We start from the raw sequence: 24,301 nt of genomic DNA, 5'->3' as shown, positions 1-24,301 counted from the left end.
TTATGTAATTTCATACTCTGCTGTGACATCTGACACCTGGCATCTGAGATTTTAGGACTGAAAGGAATTCCAAAAAATGAGAAAAATGGAACAAAATGCAAATTAAATCAGTCCTGTTAGAGGCTTCTGAATAGAAACAACTTGTATCCAGAATCAGTGATAAGCTGCATATTCATCTGACACGGTTTTCAAGTCCCGATTCCCTTGTCCTCTCCCTCCCTTTGAAGCACTGAACCTTCTTTTCTAAATACAACTTCTCAAAAATCATTTGAAAGCAGACATTCTAAAGCTAAAACGTCAGAAACGAATTCTCCACCCACCCCGACTTAATCTTCAGATCACAACATCCTGACAGAGAAGCTCTGTTTAATGCCTTTCATTGTTTTACTTCTTGGCAGTTTTCCCAAACTTTATGAATAAATTTAAACTATGACAAGGAAAAACACACTCAAAACATAATGCAAATATAAACAAATACAAGAAAAGTTTGAAACAGAGCACCATATGCGGTATCTCCAAATATGGTGTGTGTGCAACATGACCAAAAGCTACAGAGTCCTGGGTCTCAGCACTCCTACTGTCCTACCCAGATCTACTTCTTTGTTTTTGCCTTGTGATGCCTAAAGGAACTAAGAATTGAAAAATAACCAAGAGGACATAAGAAAACATGGTACCTATTTTTTTTTTTTTGAAGTCTTGAAGTCTTGATCTGAACACATCTTCATTGGTGCAACAGTACTCTTGATAATGCTCAAATACAAGACAAGCAACACATATGAAGACTTACCATGTACATACAAGCAGTGTTTTTAGAATCTTAACTTCCACAGTAACATAAAAACCTACAAATTAAATCTTAACTCACCTCAGTATAAAGTTAAATTCTCATATATCTTAGTACGAATGCCAGTATCAGAAACATTCTCCATGTTTCTGTTTTCTAGTGTAAAAAAGTTCTGTTTCATAGAAAGGATAAGGTGCCTTTTTAATAAGTTGCCAACACACTCTCTCTCTCACACACACACACACACCAGTGCAAACTATCAAGAGAAAAATCCTCATTTTGAAATGTGATAGATTACACATCTAAACTAAAAGCATCAGAGTGGACAGAGTAGCTTTCCATGATTGAGGTGCTATAAATATAAACAACTCAATGTACATATGGTTGATGTAATAAAGAATAGCTTTCTATCCTTTGCTTCTTAAATCCCTTAACTTTTGGAATTGCGTCCAACTCTTAAAAAGGTCTGGACATTTTCCTAGCTTCAAAGCTAACTAGAAGACCCTGACTATTCTGAGGGTAAGCCACTAGAGACTAATTACCCACCAGTGCTACACTTGCTGCGTTTCTTCTTTACTATTAAACATGACCCCCTAGTGCTATCTTGTTTCATGCAGCACCAATCAAACTTCCATTTTTTTCCCTATTAAAAAATAAATATATATAGAAGACGCTGTCAGGCATATATTCACAAGGTCTCAATTTCTTAAAACATAAGTATGGGTATATTTATTTCTCTCAAATGCATACAAGACAATAATTACACAGCAACAAATCTTTTATTCAACAATGATTTGATTCATAAGCGTTTGAATTTACATAATTTCACATCCATACCTTTGCATTTTTAAATACTGTAAGTAAAAAAGCCCCCCAAATAACCAGTTCTTATATTTCCTATTTATCCCTCTATACATCCAAACTTTAAAAAGTTACAAACTGAACAATATACAGAACATATAAATCATGTTTAAAAACTTGAGGTTTTAAAATCACTGTTCCCCAAAATGATTCAAAGTCCTCATGCTGACAAGTGCAGTCCTAGGTGGTAAGTTGGAAAGGGGGAAGAAAGAAGAGACAGACACCAGTTTGCTGTCTTAATGTTTTACTAATCCCGTCAGTAAGGACGCGACGTCAGGAGAAGGAACAGCTCAGGTTTACTACGAGGAACGGGGTTTGCCTCACAGCTGGAGACATGCACTTCAAGTATTTTCCTATTTGATCTGAGCTCCCTGCAGCAAACGATGCTGAAAGAGAAGAACTATTTTCTTCCATACATTCGCTCAATGTCCGCCTGGTAATGTGTTTTAAGCTCTTTACGTTTCAGCTTGAAGGCATCTGTCACCAGACCAGTTTCGGGGGTCCACGGTTCCGGGCTCAAACGAATTTTTACTGGAATTTCGAATTTTTCTAGACTCGCTGAGATGGTGGAAGGGTGGGGGGAAATGTAAATGCAGAGGCATAAAAAACGTGCAATTAAAATTCCTGGCAAACAATGTAACTTTTCTAAAGTCTTAGAGCGCCCATCAAAATGCACAACACCCCATGAATCTTGCTTCTAAATAAGCCATCCCTCAAAAACACTAGAAGTAAATAGATACATACAGATATGTATGAGAATTATAAAAGCAAAATTTTTTGTTTAAAAAATCTACATGGCCATCAATAGAGTAAGTTAGATTAATTTATGATGCAGGCATAAAATGGAATAAAATTCAGTCATTAAAAGTAAGATCTAGGGCACCTGGGTGGCTCAGTGGGTTAAGCCGCTGCCTTCAGCTCAGGTCATGATCTCAGCGTCATGGGATCGAGTCCCGTATCGGGCTCTCTGCTCAGCAGGAAGCCTGCTTCCTCCTCTCTCTCTCTCTCTCTGTCTGCCTGCCTCTCTGCCTACTTGTGATCTCTCTCTCTCTCTCTCTGTCAAATAAATAAATAAATAATCTTAAAAAAAAAAAAAAAAGATCTACATGGTAGGGTGTATAAAGATATTTGCGATATATTGCTAGGCTTAAAAAAATGCAGTTTTCGGATTTTTTTAATAGCAGATAAATGTTATGCACACAGATGTGTAGGACAACTATACACCAAGTTATTAAACTGTACAGCTCTAGAGGTTAAGATCCATGATTAAGGAAAAGCAAATGCCACACACCTACGTTCTGAGTTTATTATAAGGAGATCACTTTAGAAACCAAAAAGTAATAAAGTTTAAAGAGAATCTTGTCATCAAATCAGAATATTCAGCATAAGCTATGAGGACAGAATGTTTGCTTACTACTCTGTCTCTATATACTGCTGGACACCACTCAGAGTCTCAGTAGCAGAGGGCTGGACGCAGGGAGAGGGACAGAGACGGGGAGGAAAGGGAGAGTTTTCCAGCATTCATTCAACAAACATTTATTGAAAAAAATTACTGTGTAAAACGTTTTACTAAACACTCTTAAACACTCTTTAAGAAACCAGAATAGTTTCTGTTCTCAAGAGGTATAAAATCTAACAAGGATAAACAGAAGAACATCTAGCCATGATTACACACACACACACACACACCCCATACACACAGGCACACTTGCTCACTAAACTGAAGGTGTAAGTACCTTGGGAGCAAAAGAGATATATTAACTCTAACTTATAAACATAGATATAACGAGGTTTTCTTCTTCAAAGACTAAAGCTATTTCGGGAGAGTTCTCCTAGAGGGAAAACCACTGTGAGCAAAAGCAGCAAGGCCTGGACCTCAGAACTTATGGAATGGTTCTTGTTTTGTTGTGTTTGTATATATGTTAAAGCAAATATTTTTATTTTCCTTTTATTCTCCTATCATAATAAGTATTAATAAGCTAACTACGTATCACTGAATAAGAGCAAAAATCGCTCAAGGGGTGTGCATCCTCTTCTGCAAAAAAGGTTAATGTATTTTCAGCTGTGTGCTGGGCAGTTTTACTGCATGAGGCGGGAGTCTTTGTTACTGTCCTTACTTAGAAATCAACTATGCTCTCGGGAGATGTACATGGGTGCCAAGCAGACGAGCAATGATAGACTGGAAAAGTCAGTTTTATGTATCTACTGGCTTAGGCTAGTGTCCCCACTTAGTCAATAGAACTCTAACGCAATACACATTGTACATAAATGATTAAGTCTACAACCAGTTTACTTTATGTGAGGCAAACTATCCTTGATCATCTTAGCGGGTCTGGTTTGGTGGACTGAAAAGGCCGCAGGAGCAGAGCTGAGGTGTCCCCAAACAAAAACCAATTCTGCCTGTGGTCGGACTTCCAGCTGCTGCCAAACAGCCGCCCTACCGATTTCCAGCTTTGCCTAAGTCAACCCCCAAAGAGCATATAAACCAATTCTTCACAGTGAGTCTCTTTATAGATAACTACTAACTGTTTCTCAGGTGTAAACCTGATACAAATTTTGCCTAAGAATGAAGTTGGATCCCTTCTTCACACATTAAAATGAACTCAAATAGACCGTGGACCTAAATGTAACAGCTGAAACTATAAAATTCTTAGAATAAAAAATAGGGTGTATCTTTGTGATAGATTAGGAATGATTTCTCAGGACACCAAAAGCACAAACAACAAAAGAAAAAAAATTACCTTTTCAAAATTAAAACTGTTGTACTTTAAAACATACCATCAAAAAAGTAAAAACACAACCCACAAAATGGGCGAAAATGTTTACAAACTGCGTATCTGGTAAGGGCCTCGTGTCTAGAATACATAAAGAACTTATACAGCTCAGTAATAAAACAGCAACCCCATTTTTTAAAAATGGGCAAAGGATCTGAATAGACATTTCTCTAGAGAAGACATAAAATGGGTAATAAATACAAGAAAGGATGCCCAACATCATTAGCCACCAGAAAAATATATATCAAAACCAAGAGATACCCTACTGCATACCCACTAGGATGAGTAGAATCCAAAGGATGACAGTAACAGGTGTTTCGGGGATGTGGGGAAACTGGAACCTAACACCAGTGGGAATGATAAAATGATGCCAAAATTTTAGAAAATAAGTTTGGAAAATACTTGGAAAAAATATTCTGGAAAATAATCGAGGACTTTCTTAAAAGGTTTAACAAAGTTGACAAAGGCCTAGCAATTCCACTCTGAAGTACCTACCCAGGAGAAAGGAGCCCGTCTGCACAACCCCTTGTACACGAATGTTCACAGCAGTATTATTCAGTAACCACCAGAGCGACCGACTGCAGGCTCCCCCAACACACACGCAAAAGGACACATCCATAAAGCCACTACCAGCACATTAACAGTGTAGGAAATGCAGAAAAGAGTCCTGGGAAGTTGAGGATGGGCCGGGGTGGCCAGGACCCAGCTGAGAGGAGGAGAAAAAGAGTGAACCCAGAAGACAAAAGCTAAAGGGACAAGGACAAGGACTGGTGCATGGGGGTCATGGGAGCACATGATAGGCGAGTGCTCTGGAAGGGCCTGTGAAGTCTGCTCTTCTATCTAGCTGTAGGAAAACACAGTTGGTTTCTGAGCAGGAAATGACATCACCTAAGCCGTGTGACGGCAGCACAAGCGAACGTGAGCACTCTCTTCCCTTCCCGCCTCAGTCCTCAGTCTGTTTCACAGCCACTCACCTGAAATAGCAGCTTCAGAAAGCACTTTGAGGACCTCGTTTTCCATTTCACAGCTGTTACACAGCTCCTCCCAAGTCCCGTGAAGTCCTTTCTTTCGAGCGAGTTCTGTAAGTTCCTTTTGGTTTGGCACAACAAACCCAATGACGTAAGAATGATAACTGAAATACAGAAAGGACAAAGGGGTAAGGATCTCAACGGCACTGGGCGGGAGCTGCAGTCACGATTCCACCAACGCTGCTGTCATCGATCCACGACTGCACTAAAGAACATACGTGACGCCTATTTGGTACTTAGCACACTCACCTCACGCCACTTCTACTGCATGATTCATAGTATGTTCAAGGCTCTGATAGAGTTCCCTGCTAAATAAACCTTCATCTGATATTTAATGACAAATTTCAACTATGTGTGTTATGAATATTCCATTTATACATTTTTTAAAGAAAATTACAAATATTAGAAAATTCAACTCTTAAAAAAAATCAGTAATTCACATTAACAGGTTAAACAGAAATTAAAATTCATGTAAACAGAAATTATATCTAGGGGCGCCTGGGTGGCTCAGCCAGTAAGCATGTGACTCTTGATTTCAGCTCAGGTGATGAGTTCAGCGTCGAGACCAAGCCCCATGCCAGGCTCCACATTCAGTGAAGAGTCTCCCTGAGATTCTCTCCCCCTCTCTGTTTCCCCCTCCCCTGCTCATGCACTCTGTTGCCCTCAAACAAATAAAATCTTTAAAAAAGTTAAAAAAAAATTTATATCTCAAGAAATTTGGCAGCAAATCAAAGTAAAGTGGTTACATTTCCTTTTTTCTTTTGTTATCACAAGAACGGTTAATAAAAGAGCTGTAGGTACACCTGCCAATGGCAGTAAGAAATGGCAAGCAGCATCAGGAAGAGAAGGGTAGTCTGGTTAATATCACACAAGTAAAAGCCAGAACTGTACTACCACAGAAGAAAACATCTCTTGGCTAATTGAAGGGCAGAATAATTTATAATACAATGTAGTTAATCTTTAAAGTCTGTTTCAAAATTGGTTCTTCTGATACCAGATTTTATCTTTTCATAATAATTATTATGTCAACTGCTGCAGCAAGCAGCAGCACGAAGTAACTGATCATTAACACTGGCCACAGAGTAGCTGATCATTAACACTGGAGACATTACCATAAATACTGTTAGGGAAAAATGTCACCAGAGTGCCAATCTAAATTTCCAACACATTTCCCAGGAATACATTTCCAGATTTTTAACTTTAAACTCTACTTCCCAGCTGCCTTGTATCATTATGGACTAGATATTATAGGAGTTAAGCCACAGCTTAACACAGCTTAAAGCAGAGCCCCCCCTCCCAGCCTTGGTGAGGGTCCCAAGCAGGCTTAAGTCTAGTGCAAGGTAGTAGGTGTGGAGCAGGGTCCAGCTTGAAGACTATCCTCCAACTTCCTTCTCTACTCCTCTATGCCCTGGGCTGTTTCTGGGAAGCTTCCCAGTGCGGAAAGACGTGTTGCTGGGGATGCCAGGACAGCAAGAAGGAGCACTGGACTTTCTTCCCCTCCCGATCACACAGGACACCGCAGTGAGATGTAAACAGAAAACAGAGAGAGAGGAGGATGAGGAGGGTAAGCGTCCCAAGGACAGAATCAGTTACTGGCTTTCCTGAGAAGAGGCCACTCCCAGGGACAAGAGATACGAAGGAGGAAGAGTTCTTAGTATAGTTTTAAGAAGAAGATTCATCTAGGAAGGAAATGCCAAAAACACACAAAAGGTTTGAAGTAAAAGTAACAGAATTCTACTTTCTTACCTGTTTGCATATGCACAAATGTTATCTATAAGGGAGAGGTTCTTCAGGGCTGCCTCTACTTTCCCAAGAGAAACATATTCTCCAGCCTGCAGTTTCACAAGGTCCTTCTTACGATCTGTGCAGGACAAAGGCCAGGAGGGGGCACATGGGAGCACAGAAATATCTTGAATACACATGAATATTGGCCATTCCCGAAGTAATTTGCTATCAATTAAGTTTATTATAATAGTTACACCAAAATTAAAAGTACACAGTAAATTAGGCCCTAATTTCAGTACCATTAAATAAATTCTTTCAAGAAAGAAAATCAGTTTCTGGTCAAGAGTCCCTCCAGGACTTCGAGCATGTTTTGCTGAACAGGTATGTTCCCTATGACATATTAACACCAGGAAGGAGAAGAGTTCTCAGTGAGATGTGAAAGCTCATGTGCTATCTGGAGAGAAACATATCCCCTCAACACAGAATGGTAATGGTAAGGGTCAAGCCTGTCCAACCTGCTGATCTGGAAAGAATTCCCACCAAGTGAGGCCTGGGCAGAGTCTCTAGGAAAGAAAGGCGGTAGCCAAGTGCACTGGCCCTGGTAAACAACAGATAGGTAGGTCAGCCTGAACTTCCGCAGCACTTGGGGGGAGGGAGGGGCTGGAGGGGGAGGCGGAGAGGTGAATCTGGCTACAGAACAGAGGCACTGAACCAAGCCCCTAGCTGCCACTAAGAGTTTTTTAGCAGCAAAGCAGCCCAGTGAGATCAGTGCTGAAGGCTCAAGCGTGTATTTAAGGGGGACAAGCATATCCAGAGAGAGAAATTACTTGCAACAGGGTGACAGAAGGTGTGGACCTGACCTATGGTCATGGTGAGAGGGCAGAGAGAAAAGAATGATTTTTTTTCTTTTTTTTTTCCTGGTGCAAAATGGTAGTTTTATTAAACCACGGGGACAGGACCCGTGGGCAGAAAGAGCTGCTGCCAGAACAGAATGATCTTGAGGCATGTTTCACCTGGTAAATCAGCAGAACATGGGTAACACATGGGGAGCTCACTGAAGAGTCTCAGCTCCTCCCAGGTTTCTAGGTAGCATGACTAGGACAGAAACACTATTAACTGAGAAAAAGAATGTTAAGAGGGAAGGCAGGGAGCTATTTTCTGCCCCATGGGTCATAGTACTCCCAACTGCCAGGCCTTCCTTATCTCACAGGCAAGGCCAAGACATGGTTCCAACAGGAGAGCCGTGTCCAATAAACTTTAGATACCAAAGAATACAAAAAATAAATATTCCCTACTAAGAATTTGATTCCTTCAGGGTTATCTAGTAATTAAAAATATCACTGCTATTGAACAGATTTTGAGATATCCTAAAATGTCAAGCCTTAAAATTTCTTCACAGTCTCTATTTTATATTCCAGAGATATACACTTATCTCTTTTGCAAAACTGTTTCAGAAACATCCATTGTCGGGGGGGTATATATACATATATTTTATATATATTAAATATATATATGTATTATATATATATATTAGTTGGCTCACCAATAATCTTTAAACAACCATCAGGGTCAAACTCCCCAATATCTCCAGTACAGAGCCACCTCTGTCCATTTTCATCTTCAAAGAAATCAGCTTTCGTTTTTGCTTCATTTTTGTAGTATCCTAGTGTCACATTTTGGCCACCAATAAGAATTTCACCCCTGGGGTGTGGTTTATCAGTATTAAAGTATCCACCTAATAAACACAAAATAATTAAGAGTTAATTCTAAATTTTTATTTCTATATACATCATGTGAAAATTAGAAACTGTTAGTTTCTATATAGGAACATCTGATTTTAATCCAATTAGAGTTTCCCAAAAGGAAAGGAGGCAGACAGTATAAATGAACAAAACTCATTAATGTAAAACTAGGTGCAACATTTCAGTTGCTTACACATAAGCACTGACACTTTTAAGCTACTATTCCAAGCAAACATTACACTAAAAAAATCCAACACCTGTGGTATAAAATAATCATGTGTACTACAAGGTAAACTCCTTTAGAGACTCTGTGGAGATTCTTATATACCTGATAAAAGTACTAAATCATGTATTCAGTAAAACACAACACTGTAAAACCAAATTACACTATATTTAAGAGATTTATGCTTTATAAAATTCAGAATGACTCCAAGTTTAAATCTGTCAACCATTTTCACTAATTCTGCTAAAAGAGGAATGAAAAATGGCATCAAACCTTCAGAATATTTATTTTGTATAAAGGAAAAGTGAAACCAATCACTAATAATCTATACGCACTGGCAGAATCAAATGCAATTTTTAAAAAAGTGATTAGTATTTAAATGGCAAAACAACAGATTTTATGAAATCATAGTAAAAATTTCCTTCTGATGATTACAGATTGAAATCATCAGGGAAAAGAAAAAAGAAAAAATATGAAAAATCCTGTTTCAGAGATTAAATTTTATGATTTCTGCTTCTACAAAATAAACTTATGATCATTCCTAATTTACTAACATCGTTTAGCAGATTTCAAGTTTTTGCCATAATTCTGCATTGCATTCATGTAATAAAATAAGCAAAATAAAAGCAATTATAACTTTTCAGAATCATTCTTGAAACAAGTAAATCCAAGTATAGCTCTAGATAAAAGAATTCTATTAGACAAAAAACAAGCACTTGTGGGTGATTTATATCCTAAAGTAAGAAAATAAAGCACAGTTCTAACTTTAAGGTTAAATATTATATAGATTAATGCTCTGCGGGGGGAGGGGAGGGGTAGGAGGTCAGGGTACCAGGTGGTGGGTATTATAGTGGGCACAGATTGCATGGAGCACTGGGTGTGGTGCAAAAATAATGAATACTGAAAAAATAAAAATTAAAAAAAAAATAATGAATACTGTTATGCTGAAAATAAATGAAAAATAAATTTTTAAAAAATGTTATTACCTTCCTCCCAGTTCTTTAATTTGATTTCACAGCAAACTAATGGTGCTCCCACTCTGCCAGTATTGTAGTCCCACACTAAGATACAAATGAAAAAAGGTATTTGATTACAGTGGTGACTAAACAGCTTCATTTTTCTACCAAAGATGATGACTTATCCCAACGCTCTGACATCCCCAGAGAATCTTTAAAAGCAGGAGTCACAAACTGGTGAACCACAAGCTATGGGGCCCACACAGGGTTTCTTTTTATTCTGACTTGGTTATACTGACATTTAAACTCAAGCCATTTTACACAGAAGTGTGGACCCTCCAGGAACAACAGGGCCCGCATCTCCAGCACAGCAACAACTGGGGTCCCCGTCAGACGGGTCATGCCTGCTCCAGCTCCCCTACATGCCTGCCTTACTCCCATCACGGATCTTCTTACCTCAAGGCCCCCTTCACTCCGTGAAGCTGCCTGGCTCATGAGTCTGGAGACCCTATCCTCAAGGATGATGGGTCCCAATGGTGTACACCCACTCCACTTTCTTGTCAGACCAGAAGGCTTCGCGGTACATGCAGCCTCTACAACCTTCTCCCGTCTATCACTATTTCAGAAGGAGACCTCTAAAGCCTCCTGGACAGCAGCCTAGGCTATCATCCTATTTAAACTCATAGGTGGGAATTCAGAAGACCAAGTTGGAGATTAACTTTCAAGGATCTGGGAAAAGCACACACCACTATTGTGAATTACTATTTCATCATGTTTCCTCTTCAAAGATCATTCAAGTATCAGAAAGAAAAGGTTGATTATTTAATAACTTATAGGTTGTTTTATTTACAACATAAGCTGTAACTGATTAATTACATTCAACACAAATTTTAAAAACAGAAGCCATAAGGATCCTCAGAAGGAACCAGAGAAGCACGTAATTAAGACTTTTATTTCCTGCAAAACAAAACTTAGAAATAGCTTCCAAAATATAGAAAAAAGGAAAATACATAAGCAGTGTACGATAAACCTGACATAAGAAAGGTACACAGAAACATTCAAGGTGAACAAGGAAAATGATCAATTAGGAAGTTTAATATCTATCAGTATCTAGAAAATATAAAGTAGCTCTTCCAAGTACTGAGAAGCAAAATAACTGTCCTCAATAAAAGGGACACATGAGGCACTCCGGGATTCAACTGGGAACCACTTGGGTAATGGATTGCCTCGTCAATCATGTCACCATGATAAACCCTAGAAATTATATTCTTTAAAACTGAATCTGGTTTTCCTCTCATTACACAGACCACCCCCATAAACCACTTCCGAGTTTGAGCTTTAATACACATACCTCAACAACTGTACAAAACATTTTTTTCTTCACAAAAAGACACTTAATAACTGAAATAAAATAAATGTATATAATACAGCCAATGCTTGTTACTAAAACTTTTCCAGAACTCTAAGTAGCTTTTAATGTAACATATTATAATCTAACATGAAACTATCAATTACTGACTACTAGATGTATCCAATACATTCTAAACGCTATCAATAATCACAGTACTTAGAATTTACCATCATTCTGCTACACAAATACCTTAACCACTTTTATCCTTCATACTGCAGAAAAAACCTATTACCAAAGAATGCCTGGAGGTGCACCCCAGCCTCTTGTTGGACACACCACTTTGAAGAACACCAACCTTCTGTAATTGTTCCCGCACCGCAAGATTCAGTCAGTCCATATCCCTGACCAACGGGACAGCAGAAACAGATATTCATGAATCGCTGTGTGGTTGCAGAGAGTGGAGCACCTCCACATAACAGAAGCCGAATATTTCCGCCTAGCAAGCCTCGGACTTTTCGGAAAATAAACCTTAAAAAAAAAAAAATCAGAGAATTTGAAGCTGAATGGCATTCTCCAAGTCATTCAGACTAATCTCCCAATTCTGAAATGTGAGCTTCTGGGAGTCAGGCTCACCCAAGGCTACAAGCCAATTCAAGAGATTCTCTCACCCACTACTTAAACCTTAACTTTTTTTTTTTTTTTTAAGTTTGGCCAAGTAAAAAAAGTAGCATTTTCTCTTAACTTTTCGAGTTAATATTTGAATTCAAAATTGTTAGGTTTAATTTTATACAGTAATGACAAACTCATGTTTATGGCCAGAGCAATTAGTTTTATATTATATAATAATACACATATTGAGGGGCGCCTGGATGGTCAGTTAGTTAAGCGTCTGCCTTTGGCTCAGGTCATGATCCCAGGGTCATGGGATCGAGCCCCATGTCAGGCTCACTGCTTAGCAGGAGCCTGCTTTTCCCTCTCCCCCAACTTGTGCTCTCTCTCGCTATCTCTGTCACTATCTGGCTCTCTAATAAATAAAATCTTTTTAAAAATACACATATTAATACTGAATAATCCTGTTGTATCTTCATAAAATTTAGCATTAAAAGCAAAACATTTTTTTTGCTTTTGCTTACTTCATGGGAATGTGTACGTATTGGGGGCACCTGCGTGGCTCAGTCAGTTAAGAATCTGACTCTTGGTTTTGACTCAGGTCATGATCTCAAAGTCATGAGATCGTGAACTCAGCCCCATATCAGGCTCAGCACTCAGAGTGGAGTCTGCTTAGATTCTCATTCTCCCTCCCTCTTTACCCGTCTCTGCATGCACCCACATTCTAAGTATTTTTTGAAAAAGAAATGGGTACATATTTGTACAATCTCTTTAAAATTTCACTGGTTTCTGAAGTGTTTATTGTTTTAGAATGTCCACTAAATTAAAAAAGGAAAACAATTCAAACATCTAATTAAAATGTTTCTGAAAAAAAAAGAAAAAAAATGTTTCTGAAAATACACTAATAAAAAAAGACTGCCTATTAATCATCTTTTTTTTAATATTTTATTTATTTATTTGACAGACAGAGATCACAAGCAGGCAGAAGGGCAGGCAGAGAGAGAGAAAGGGAAGCAGGCTCCCCACTGAGCAGAAGCCCAAAGTGGGGCTCAATCCCAGGACCCTGGGATCATGACTTGAGCCGAAGGCAGAGGCTTTAACCCACCGAGCCATCCAGGCACCATGCTTAATTAATAATCTTTATCAAAAAGGGGAAAGGGTAGGGTTTTTTTTAAATAACTCTGAAAAAGAAGACCAAGTAGCAATCATTTTTATATCTCACTCAGAAGTTAATTAAAATAAGTCAAAAAAATATAGTTTCAAATAATGTGGAGCATGTAAAAACTACATTAGTACTGCCATAAAAAGGGGCACCTGGGTGGCTCAGTTGATTAAATGACTGTCTTTAGGCTCAGGTCATGATCCTGGAGTCTCAGGCCTGAGTCCCACATCAGGCTCCCTGCTCAGCAGGGAGTCTGCTTCTCCCTCTGACCCTCCCCCCCTCATGCTCTCTCTCTCAAATAAATAAAATCTTTTTTAAAATTCCCATTAAAACAAATAAAAAGTCATTATTATTTAATTTCTAAATTATTTTATAACTAAATCTACTCACTCAGCACTACAAAAACAAAAAATAATAGTCTGTGGTAAAACCTATCGTGTAACAGTTTAAACGCAAAACATTTACTTCTATTTGGTTGCCATTTTATATTCATAGTGAAATTAATTTAAAAACAAACACTATTTCTCAAAGTAACTAAAATTACATACGTATCCACAGAAAATAAAAGCACACTATTAAATATAATAAAACTGTAAGTGAAACATTTTTTCAAACACTGCAATCTATTTTAATTGCTCATATTCTTATGCAAGATGAATTTTTAGAGTCCCTTCGACTTTCTAAAACCAAATTATTTCTTTTAACTATCTCAATTACCTAGTCTAGTAATATGAACAAAATGGTTACGTGACACCAAAGAGAGAAGGAGTCCACTGACCTGTCACACAGTGGAGTACCATGGCCTTTGGAAATCTGTTCCATTTTGTAATTGTATGCCAGAATAAACAGATTACGTTGGAAACTACTCATTTCATTCACTTTATTCATGACGTTCTTGTAGATCCGATCCATGATTTCCTAGATGTATAAAAATGAGTTAATAAAGTCAATAATGTTATCAGCTGCCTTACATATTATATCTTAACATCAGATAAATATTTCTATCAGTATTGAGGCTTTTAGAAGATATATTATATCAGGAACAAATTTTTAAAATAGAGCCACAACTAGTTTAAAAATGAGGTTTCTGTAAAAATAATTTTTCAAAGGACAAATATACCTAGATGTTCATGGGGGTGAAGACAAAAAGAAATAAAAGCCTTAGGTCAGTAACACAATCAGTACTGATTTTTTACATGGCTTTGCGTATCTTATTTATTTTGGAAAACTAAGCTTACTACATAAATGAACAACCATTAAATAAACAACTATATGAAATGGTTTTTAAATTCTCATAACCTGGGGCGCCTGAGTGGCTCAGTGGGTTAAGCCTCTGCCTTCAGCTTAGGTCTTTATCTCCGGGTCCTGGACTGAGCCCTGCATTGGGCCTCTGCTCGTCAGGGAGCTTGCTTCGCCCTCTCTCTGCCTGCCTCTAGGTCTACTTGTAATCTCTTTGCCAAATAAATAAATAAAATCTTTAAAATTCTCAAAACCCTATAAAAATACAGAGAGCCACATTCTTTGCTCACAAAAGGACCACAGGGTTATTTTGGTTGGTTGGTTGTCTTTTAATGCTACACTCAGAAATGTTCCCTTCTCTGCACTGCATTTTGCTTGTGAGCCCTATGACTTGAAATGGTTTTCCCTCTATAATTTTAAATTGAATTTAATTTTACATGAACTAAAAGTTTACATGAACTAAAAAGTAAAATACTACACTAAGGAAACTATACACCCACAGAAACTATCAAACTATTGGTCTTTTATATTTGGAGTAACTATGTAACTCTGCTTGGACTGGAGTACTCAGGTACTCCAGTACCTAAGTAACGATGCCCAACACTTTCAAACAAAATCAGGAGTCACATAAGACTTAAAATTCAGGAGACAGAAAATTGTTACCATCCCACTTCTACTCAACCAGGCCCCTGCCCATGCCAGGTACATTAGGCTACACAGTGCTTCTCAGGTAATTCAGAGGCACACTAAATTCTCTTGTCACTTTTTTTGGTGACTAGGCCAGACTGTTCCTGGGGACTCAGGAGGTAATGGCACAATTTGTTTAGAGGAGGAGGAAGTGGTATCAAACCTTCCACCCTACCTCCTGCCGGGCTTCAGGTTTCTACTAATATCAAACATATCATGAAAATAATCTGAGTAAGAAGCGACTTAGGGAAAGAACCCGATGATGTCATAGGGAAGCTGAAACCACATTCAGTCAATTTTAAAAATAGATAAAGCTAAAAAAGAAAAAAAATAAAGACAATGAATCCAATAGAGCATTAAGGCAATATAATCAATAAGGAATAAATTCTACATTAACCACCTTGTCAACAGTTATCTTTTAGCCTAGCATTTAGGTTGTGTAGCAGATGACACATCTTTAGTACTCAACATTAATTAATGGTCAATTCTTACCGGAACAGCTGCCATCAGTGTTGGTTTCAACATGGTTGTATCCCCTTTGCTTCCTTTTTTTATTTTTGAGGACTAGAGAGAGAAAAAGTGATTCATATAAACTATTCCTTATCTCAGAAATTTGTTGGAATTCTTAGACCAAAAAGTGTATTATAAATTCATCATTATTTACTTATTGTAAAAACAAAAAAAATTAAAAATAATTATTTTAAATGATTAACTGCCATCCTTACAATATGTTGTCATACGAATATAGAAAAATGTGTTAAAAAATTGTAATTTTCTGGGCGCCTGGGTAGCTCAATGGGTTAAGCTGCTGCCTTCGGCTCAGGTCATGATCTCAGGGTCCTGCAATCAAGTCCCGCATCGGACTCTCTGCTCAGCAGGGGGTCTGCTTCCCTTCCTCTCTCTCTGCCTGCCTCTCTGCCTACTTGTGATCTCTGTCAAATAAATAAATTAAATCTTTAAAAAAAAATTGTAATTTTCTTAGTATCTGAAGTCACAGACATTTAACTTACCTGATCTGCTAAGGTCTGTGGTGAAGAGTAGCCAATGCGGCATCCGTGAGAAAGGCAGACAAGCTCAGCACTTAATTCTAAAACATGGGCCAGAGGCAGATATCCAATATAAACGTCTTCCTCTCTAAAAGAAAAGGGAGATGTAAAAGCAACTGTCAGGAGTGGTCTCTGCTGGAAGATACTGCAAAGCGAGCCCACCCACATGGAGAGAGGGAGGGAGATCGAGAGAGCACACGTGCACATGCATGTATGGGGGAAGGAGGGGGAGGCAGACAGATGCTGGGGGGAGAGGTGGTGACAAGTACAGTTCAACCTAAAGCCCAGGAGGCAGACATGAAGGAAGAGTCCGTCTCCAGGGCCACTTGAAGACGCTCACTAATTACAAGTGTTATAGGAACAACATGCAGAAGACAGAAGAAACAGGGGCTGAGGGGCCAAAACATGAAGCGTTCTTCTACAGAACAGAGGAAATCATCCAAAGAGAAGTGGTCTTTAAAAGGTAGAGGGGCTGATTGCCTGGGTGGCTCAGTGGATTAAAGCCTCTGCCTTCGGCTCAGGTCATGATCTCAGGGTCCTAGGATGGAGCCCCGCATCGGGCTCCCTGCTCAGCAGGGAGCCTGCTTCCTCCTCTTTCTGCCTGCCTCTCTGCCCACCTGTGATCTCTGTCTATCAAATAAAAAAAAATCTTTAAAAAAAAAAACCAAAATAAAGCTTGGGGGGGGGGGGGGCCCAAATAAAAAGTTCCAACAGAATCCAAAACTGCTGGCCACAAATCTTACAACAAAGATTCCTGTTTGGAAAGTTACTTAGAAATAATAAATTATACTATATGTAAGAAAATGTGTATGTCTGTATGTATTTCAAGAACTGCCCCCACCCCAAAAAATATGAAGGGCAAAGACTAACCCAGGAAACTACTGCTTTTAATTTTTTCTGAAAACTTATCCATTCATAAGAGAAATCTCTCCATCCCTAAATTAAGTTCCACAGTAACCTGTGAGTATAATTTCTGTTCTTAAGGGCATCAGAGGGCACCTGGGTGGCTCAGTGGGTTAAGCCTCTGCCTTTAGCTCAGGTCATGATCTCAGTGTCCTGGGACCGAGTCCCGCATCGGGCTCTCTGCTTGGCAGAGAGCCTGCTTCCTCCTCCTTTCTCTCTCTGCCTGCCTCTCTGCCTACTTGTGATCTCTGTCAAATAAATAAATAAAATCTTAAAAAAAAAAAAGAAAAAAAAAGAAAAAAGAAATACCCCAGCACTCCCACCACACCATATCAGTCATCAATACGGACTCCTCTACTACCTGTCATGATCCCATCTGGCTTCCCCCTCAGTCTCTTCCCTACAGTATGCCTACCCTGCCACCGTGGCTGCGGGAATTGGCCTTAAAAATAAGAGAATGAATAAAGCTCGATAAATACTGGAACAGATGAAGTTATTTGTTCACCTGAATTATAACATGTTTAGGTATAAAAATGACTACAGCGGAGCCTGGGTGGCTCAGTCAGTTAAATGTCTGCCTTCAGCTCAGGTCATGATCCCAGGGTTCTAGGATTGAATCCCATGATGGGCTCCCTGCTCAGCAGGGAGTCTGCTTCTCTCCTGCCTGCCATTCCCCCTGCTTGTGCTTGCTCTGTTTTTCTCTCCCTCCCTCTGTGTGTCGAATAAATAAATAAAATCCTTTAAAAAAAAAAAAAAAAAGACTATAGCAGCAATACTATCAACTGATTATTTAAATTAAGGAATTTAAGTCAGATCAAGTTTACACTTTTGAAGTAAAAAAGTATTGATATATAAATGATATATACATTATATAATGATATATAAAACTATATATTAAACCTTACAACATTAACTATTTTGTAATTAATTTTAAAGTCCCTCTGATTTTTTTTTTGGAGGAACTCCTTACTGCCAACAGACTCCGAAAGACTAATTTAGCCACATACCACTAAATGGCACAAACCACGTTACTGTAACAACCAGCATCAACAAGGGACGACTTCATATGCATCGACCGTGTGACATACCCCAGTCGTGGAATCCTTTCCGCCATCCCAGTTATACCAGCAATAATGTTACTGTGGGAGATCATGACTCCCTTCGGAAGTCCTGTGGATCCACTTGTATACATGATTACTGCAATATCTAAGGGCCCTGGTTTGCTAAGAGGTTTGTTTTCTGCATTGGAGAAAAAAAAAAAACACACACACTTCTGAGAAATGCAGTCATAGCACCCATTTTTTTCATAATCATGTTTAATAACTCAATTTGACAACCATGAATTATATTCATTCAGAGGTCAACGAAAGAGATGAAGTTCCCACACATAAAGAGACGTATATTCTACTGAGATAAACAAGCCATAAATCTATAATGTAGTAGGAGATAGGAAGAAAAATAAAGACAAGGGGAGATGACAGCAGAAGTATTTAGATGGAAAAGTCAAGAAATGCTTTTCTGGCACGTTGGTGTTTTAGTGAAGACCTGGATACAGTGAGGAAGGGAGCCATGGAAACCCTAGAACTGGGAGACTGTCTCAAATAGTAAATAAGTGAGAGCAAAGGCTTTGACGTAGGAACCAGGACCGTATCTGGCAAAGCCTTCAAGGCCACGCTAAAGACTTTGGATTTCACCTGGAGTAGAAAGCAATGTTGTTTTGAACAGGGGCTTGTCATCACCAGCGACAAGGGTCACTTCGGCTGCCACACAGCTGCCTAACTTGGGGAAGAAAGGCAACAGGGAAACAAATGGCTATTCCAACAATTTCACCATGAAGGAAGTGTGGTTGGGCTAGGGTACCCAGACACTTGTTAACAACTGTTCTCCGCCTCATGGTGGTGAAGTGGACTTGGCTACAGTCTGAATCCTGGATTCAAAGACAGTGTCCTCCACCTGCACAAACCTAAGGACAGCAACCCACATCCTGGAGGTGACACAGCAGGAAGGCAAAGCGAAGCGGGTCATGGGTGGCACCCCCTGAATTAATCTTAGACCGCCTCTAAGTGTGGACTTCTTTTTTTTTTTTTTTTTTTTAAATATTTTTTTTTTTAAGATTTTATTTATTTATTTGACAGAGAGAAATCACAAGTAGATGGAGAGGCAGACAGAGAGAGACAGAGGGAAGCAGGCTCCCCGCTGAGCAGAGAGCCCGATGCGGGACTCGATCCCAGCACCCTGAGATCATGACCTGAGCCGAAGGCAGCGGCTTAAACCACTGAGCCACCCAGGCGCCCTAAGTGTGGACTTCTTAAATAAGTGGCAGAAACAATTTTAAACATATTGCTGAGTGAACCTTCCTTTCCTACAGGCACAGATCTATTTCATGACAAGGCGTTATCTTCATTCCAGTCCTTACTTTCCAGCCTGCCGTTCACTCCTCCATCCCACACAATTCCCCACCACCTCCTAGCAACTGCTCTGGGGTGGGCCTCCCGCAATGCCTGTGTCATCTGCTCCTCCAGGGCACCTGTCCCGTGCCGACGCCTGCCTCCAAGAAAGGCTCCTTCATGCGCCCTCATGACACACTGCACACCTCCGTCCTTCCTCTGACCCACCCTCAGTTGCTTTTGGAGACATGGCTTTCTGTGGGTGACCTCACCTTCTATACTTAAAACCCAACTTCTAGCTTCTAAATCTCTAACTCCAGGGACGCCTGGGTGGCTCAGTTGGTTAAGCAGCTGCCTTCGGCTCAGGTCATGATCCCAGCATCCTGGGATCGAGTCCCACATCGGGCTCCTTGCTCCGCAGGGAGCCTGCTTCTCCCTCTGACTCTGCCTTCCACTCTGTCTGCTTGTGCTCGCTCTCGCTCTCTCTTTGACAAATAAATAAATAAAATCTTTAAAAAAAAAAAAAGAAAATAAATAAATAAATCTCTAACTCCAAACTTACCTCCAGAGTACATGCCACTCCCCACTAAATATCCGTGTCTGAATGTCCCCTAGCACTTAAATGTCCAATGATAATGTCAGCAAAACCCCATTCCCAAGCTGAGTGCTTACATCTAATTTATCACTGAGTTTCAGTTTCCAACTATAAAGGAAATATCGTACCAGCATCCCAGCAGCTTTTAGGATATTCCTTGATACCCATACGCTTTCTAACACTTTGAGACTTATCTGAGAGTAGGAACTTCCAGCATCACCATGCCTAATGTTCAGGCGCATTATAAAAAGATGCTCCCTCTGGAAAAAGGCAGAGTTGGAGCAGGGAACGAAGGAGGGGATCCAGGTCTAGCCACTCCAGCTATCTGTACATAATTACAGATGATCCACATAGGACTAGTTTAATGGCATTGTTTAGAAAACTAACTTCAAACCACTGAAAACTATCTCAAAAGAGAAACGGGAAACCTGTATAATGTTCTCCCTTTAGAACAATAAACTAATGTGTGTATTCTTCCTTAAACACTACTTTGAAAGGAGAGAAAAGTATAGCTAGAGTGACCTTATTTCCCCCAAGTGATGGGTCTAGAAAAATATTTGTTCCTGATCTGACTTCAGGATCTGGAACCACTCCAGAGAACACGGTCACTGCAAAATGACCAAAAGAACTGGGAAGGTGCGCCATACCTGTGCTGGCCTTGGCTCCCAGAGCCTGCACCGCAGCCATCGTGTGCACAATGACGCCCTTGGGAAACTCGGACCACGTTGGTGGCTTACCATCCACAGTGATGATGTGCCGCAGGCGTGGGACTAACGAAACTATATCCTGGAAAAACATAAGCACTTAGTATGCTCTTCGCTGCTGTTCCTCAGGAAACAACTTAGCAAACAGTCCAGGACACAAGAAAAGTAGTTTACCTTAATCTGTGAATTACTAATTTCTCGCCTTCAAAAAAAAGGTTAGGGGGTACGCTGGTATGAACAGCACTCTTTTCAATGGAGAAACTGGTCTGACATTTCCAACAGCTATTTTATAGCATTAGATTTACTGTGTATGCCCCTGTTCTTAGGTAAAATCTTAATCAGCAATGTCACTTCCTTACAAAATAGGCATATAAACATAGGCCTCCTGAAATACAGAGTAGCCACAAGTCCTAGGTTTTTATGAGGCTCATAAAGATATGTGGGGAGGGGGGGAGGGAACTCACAAATCTGGGTATTAAAAAACCCAGCAGATATTACTGTTTTTACTGGAAGTCATCTAGGCACTTTCAAAACTTCTTTCTCCAACAGTTTATCATAGAAGTCTCTTTCTTCCCTTTAAAAAATCCTAAAAATTCATAATTACTCAATGCTTCAGAAATAAATGATTACTTTAGAAACAACCCTTGAAAATTATAAATTTACTGAAAACAGACTAGAAAACAAATGAGCGTAATAAAGAAAAAAGGTAATTCCTTCACCTTGGATACCATGGTAATGATCTGTAACTCTGCACTACTTATACATAAATATGTATGAAATCTACTTTTTCTTTTCTAAAGGCAAGGAAGAAAGTAAGGTATTCCTAAAAGTTTACAAAAATATTCAGGATTTTAAAGATCATAAAAGTATCAGTATTAGAGCTCATGACAATGAGAATGCTTAAGTGCTGGACAGTTATAAAGTAACCACAATCCTCACCTTCAACTTTGTTTGCAAGAGTTCTTTACTGGTAATGATATTGGTCACTTCTGTTTCGTTTAATCCATGAACAATAGCTGGGCCTCCTAGAGTAGCATACAAGGTAACAACTACAGGGAAAAGAAGGGCAAAGTCATGTATTTGCACATTTCATGAAAGTGCTACATGTGAAGTCTCTGGAAGTAGTCAGGAATTCTAATGGTATACTGAACACTAAATTGTCAGATCCACAGTTTATTATGTAACTGTGCTATTAGCTAAATTATTTCAATATGCTAATAAATATGTCCACTCACCCTTTCTTACTTCCTTCAACATTTCCAATATCTTTTATTATGTAACTGTGCTATGATTAGCTAAATTATTTCAATATACTAATAAATATTATGCCCACTCACTTACCCTCATCTACTTCCTGCAAGATTTCCAACATTTTAAAACAAAAATTTTACCTTTTATTTCACCTACAGACATTACTCTGAGAGGATGCCACAATGGAAAGAATTATTTCTGACTCCTAAAATGTCAAGCCTTAGTTGTTAAATACTCAGTACTAAAATATGAAAAAGAATAATAATGTAGATAAAGATAATGTACTGAGTATCAGGTTGAAGGTGTTATGGGTTAAGAAAGTAACATCAAGAGGTGGCAGTACTGCTTATTCTAGTAGAAAACTTGAGAGAAACATTCTTAGTCATACTGAAATTTAATCATCATCATGTGGACTTTTATTTACTTGCTGCCTAGCTCACAGAAGTCAGACTTAAAGTGACTTTAAGAGGTAATTATTTTGAAGCTTCCCAAAAAATGCAAACTATAAACCCAAGTCTATGAAAACAAAACGGTTTGTCAGTTTAAAAAACCAGTGGAGACATTTACAGCAAGAAATCTGATAAAAATAGCTCTTCTGTTCCATCTGAAAGGTAAGACAATGTCCTAATTAACATCCCATTATGGCACCAAGATCTGTGAACTAAGCTTCAGAACTACCTCAAAGTCTGGGGGCATCTGGATTGCCACTTAAACCACGGTATAAAAAATCCCCAGTCATTTCACCTGGCTCATGGCTCCGAGTAGTGCAGTTTTAGAGGTCAACTGCTACTACCAAGAGAAGAGGGGACAAAGTGACACTAACTTCACAAGAGGATTCCTGAGAGAACCAGCAGCATAATCAAGGACCCACAGGCCTGGTCAGCAAGGCCCCACAGCCCCTATTAACAGGCCTACACGAACTACACAATTTGTTCCAAAGTAGACCTAGAAGTTGTAACAGAACGGTCCCCTGATTAGATGCAAGGTGGCAATTAACTTCAGAATTTTAATTTCTAGATAATGAAATATTTATAACAACATCCTCTCTCCCACACAGATCAGAAAGCCCACGTACGCTGAAAATTATACATAAAGCACGCCTGCGCAGCAATCATCCATTCGGCTCTGGTTTCACAGAAGATGGCGATGTTGGTCTTTGGTTTCTGACCCAACATCTGTAAACCATTTCCAAAATTAAAAGCTCTAACGAAGACATCTTCATAGGACAGCCAATTATAGTTTCCAAGAATAACCTGATAAAATAAACACAAAACATACAAATACCTTTTAATATAACCAAAATATTACTTCCTAGGAAGAAGCCAAGATTTGTTCCATAATGACAAACCAGTTATGTTTGCATGTCACTTAACTATTTTTTCTAACACAAAGCTAGAAAGTAAATTTCAAATTAAAAACTTCTGAAAATTAGTTTTGTTTTGTTTTGTTTTTATATTTCCTATGACCAATCTTATGCTAAATCTTTTATTGTGGGGGGGGGGTCTTCAGAGTTTGACAGGATTTTAAAGGTTAGCTTTTTTGTCAAAAGCTTATATATCAATAATTCATTTATACATCATTTAAACAATTTAGATGTTAGCTTAAAATTTAGCCTAGCACCAAGTATTGATACCAAAAATTTACTTTCCCCCCTACTTATGAATTCCCAGATTTCAATATCAATATGATTTATGAACAGAAACTGGCTAGACCCAAGATAACAGACATATTTATGGCTGTTCAATGTGAATGGTTCTCTTCTGTACTGAACTCTAAACAAGTCTCTGTTTATGCAGCCTCCAGGACTAGTTTCAATAGTCAAAGTCTTTCTGTTGAAGCCTTAAATGCCCACTGACACCATTGGGCTTTCAACATTTCATTTGCGCTTACCATAAGTAAAGGTAACATTAAGTGTTCATTAGTTATAATCCTCTTTAAAAACTGGCTAGCTTACTTTTCTTTAAGATTTTCTCCAACTGAGACCATAAATCCCCAATTACATACAGACTGCATTAAAAGCTCCTCACGCGCGCTCGCGCGCTCTCTCTCTCTCTCTCTCTCTATATATATATATAATTTCCAAACATGGCTGTTTCACTCATATGTCTCATATACCTTAACCAAATTCATTTCCAAAAAAGCATCCAACATTTCAAGAGAGCTCTACAAATAAGAGATTGGATAAAATTGTGGCAGAGGCGAGTGGAGGGGGCGGCGGGGGGGGGGGGGGGGGGGGGGGGGAGGAGCAGGTAGAGAGGATATATACTGCCCTCT

The 24,301-nt window shown here is 39.0% G+C and overlaps 1 protein-coding gene across 3 annotated transcripts in view; it reads right to left on the bottom strand.

Annotated features, from left to right (window-relative positions):
* Positions 1 to 696: 696 nt before the first annotated feature.
* The window catches only part of ACSL3 (acyl-CoA synthetase long chain family member 3), a 70,266-nt gene continuing 46,661 nt past the window's right edge, over positions 697 to 24,301 (bottom strand). For all 3 annotated transcript variants that reach the window (XM_032354964.1, XM_032354965.1, XM_032354963.1), the window contains 13 exons: positions 23,103 to 23,280; positions 21,716 to 21,825; positions 20,720 to 20,858; positions 18,179 to 18,329; positions 16,152 to 16,275; positions 15,634 to 15,705; positions 13,994 to 14,133; positions 11,800 to 11,972; positions 10,124 to 10,198; positions 8,716 to 8,907; positions 7,194 to 7,308; positions 5,394 to 5,551; positions 697 to 2,203 (listed from right to left, as the gene is read on the bottom strand). In XM_032354964.1, coding sequence (XP_032210855.1) covers positions 2,046 to 2,203; positions 5,394 to 5,551; positions 7,194 to 7,308; positions 8,716 to 8,907; positions 10,124 to 10,198; positions 11,800 to 11,972; positions 13,994 to 14,133; positions 15,634 to 15,705; positions 16,152 to 16,275; positions 18,179 to 18,329; positions 20,720 to 20,858; positions 21,716 to 21,825; positions 23,103 to 23,280 — 1,785 coding nt within the window. In that variant the 3' untranslated portion in view covers positions 697 to 2,045. The remainder of the gene's footprint in view (positions 2,204 to 5,393; positions 5,552 to 7,193; positions 7,309 to 8,715; positions 8,908 to 10,123; positions 10,199 to 11,799; positions 11,973 to 13,993; positions 14,134 to 15,633; positions 15,706 to 16,151; positions 16,276 to 18,178; positions 18,330 to 20,719; positions 20,859 to 21,715; positions 21,826 to 23,102; positions 23,281 to 24,301) is intronic.

This window comes from Mustela erminea, chromosome 8 (assembly GCF_009829155.1).
Source record: "Mustela erminea isolate mMusErm1 chromosome 8, mMusErm1.Pri, whole genome shotgun sequence".
Lineage (NCBI taxonomy): Eukaryota > Metazoa > Chordata > Mammalia > Carnivora > Mustelidae > Mustela > Mustela erminea.
Note: the sequence above shows the minus strand (reverse complement) of the source record. Positions and strands in the feature narration are given on the sequence as shown.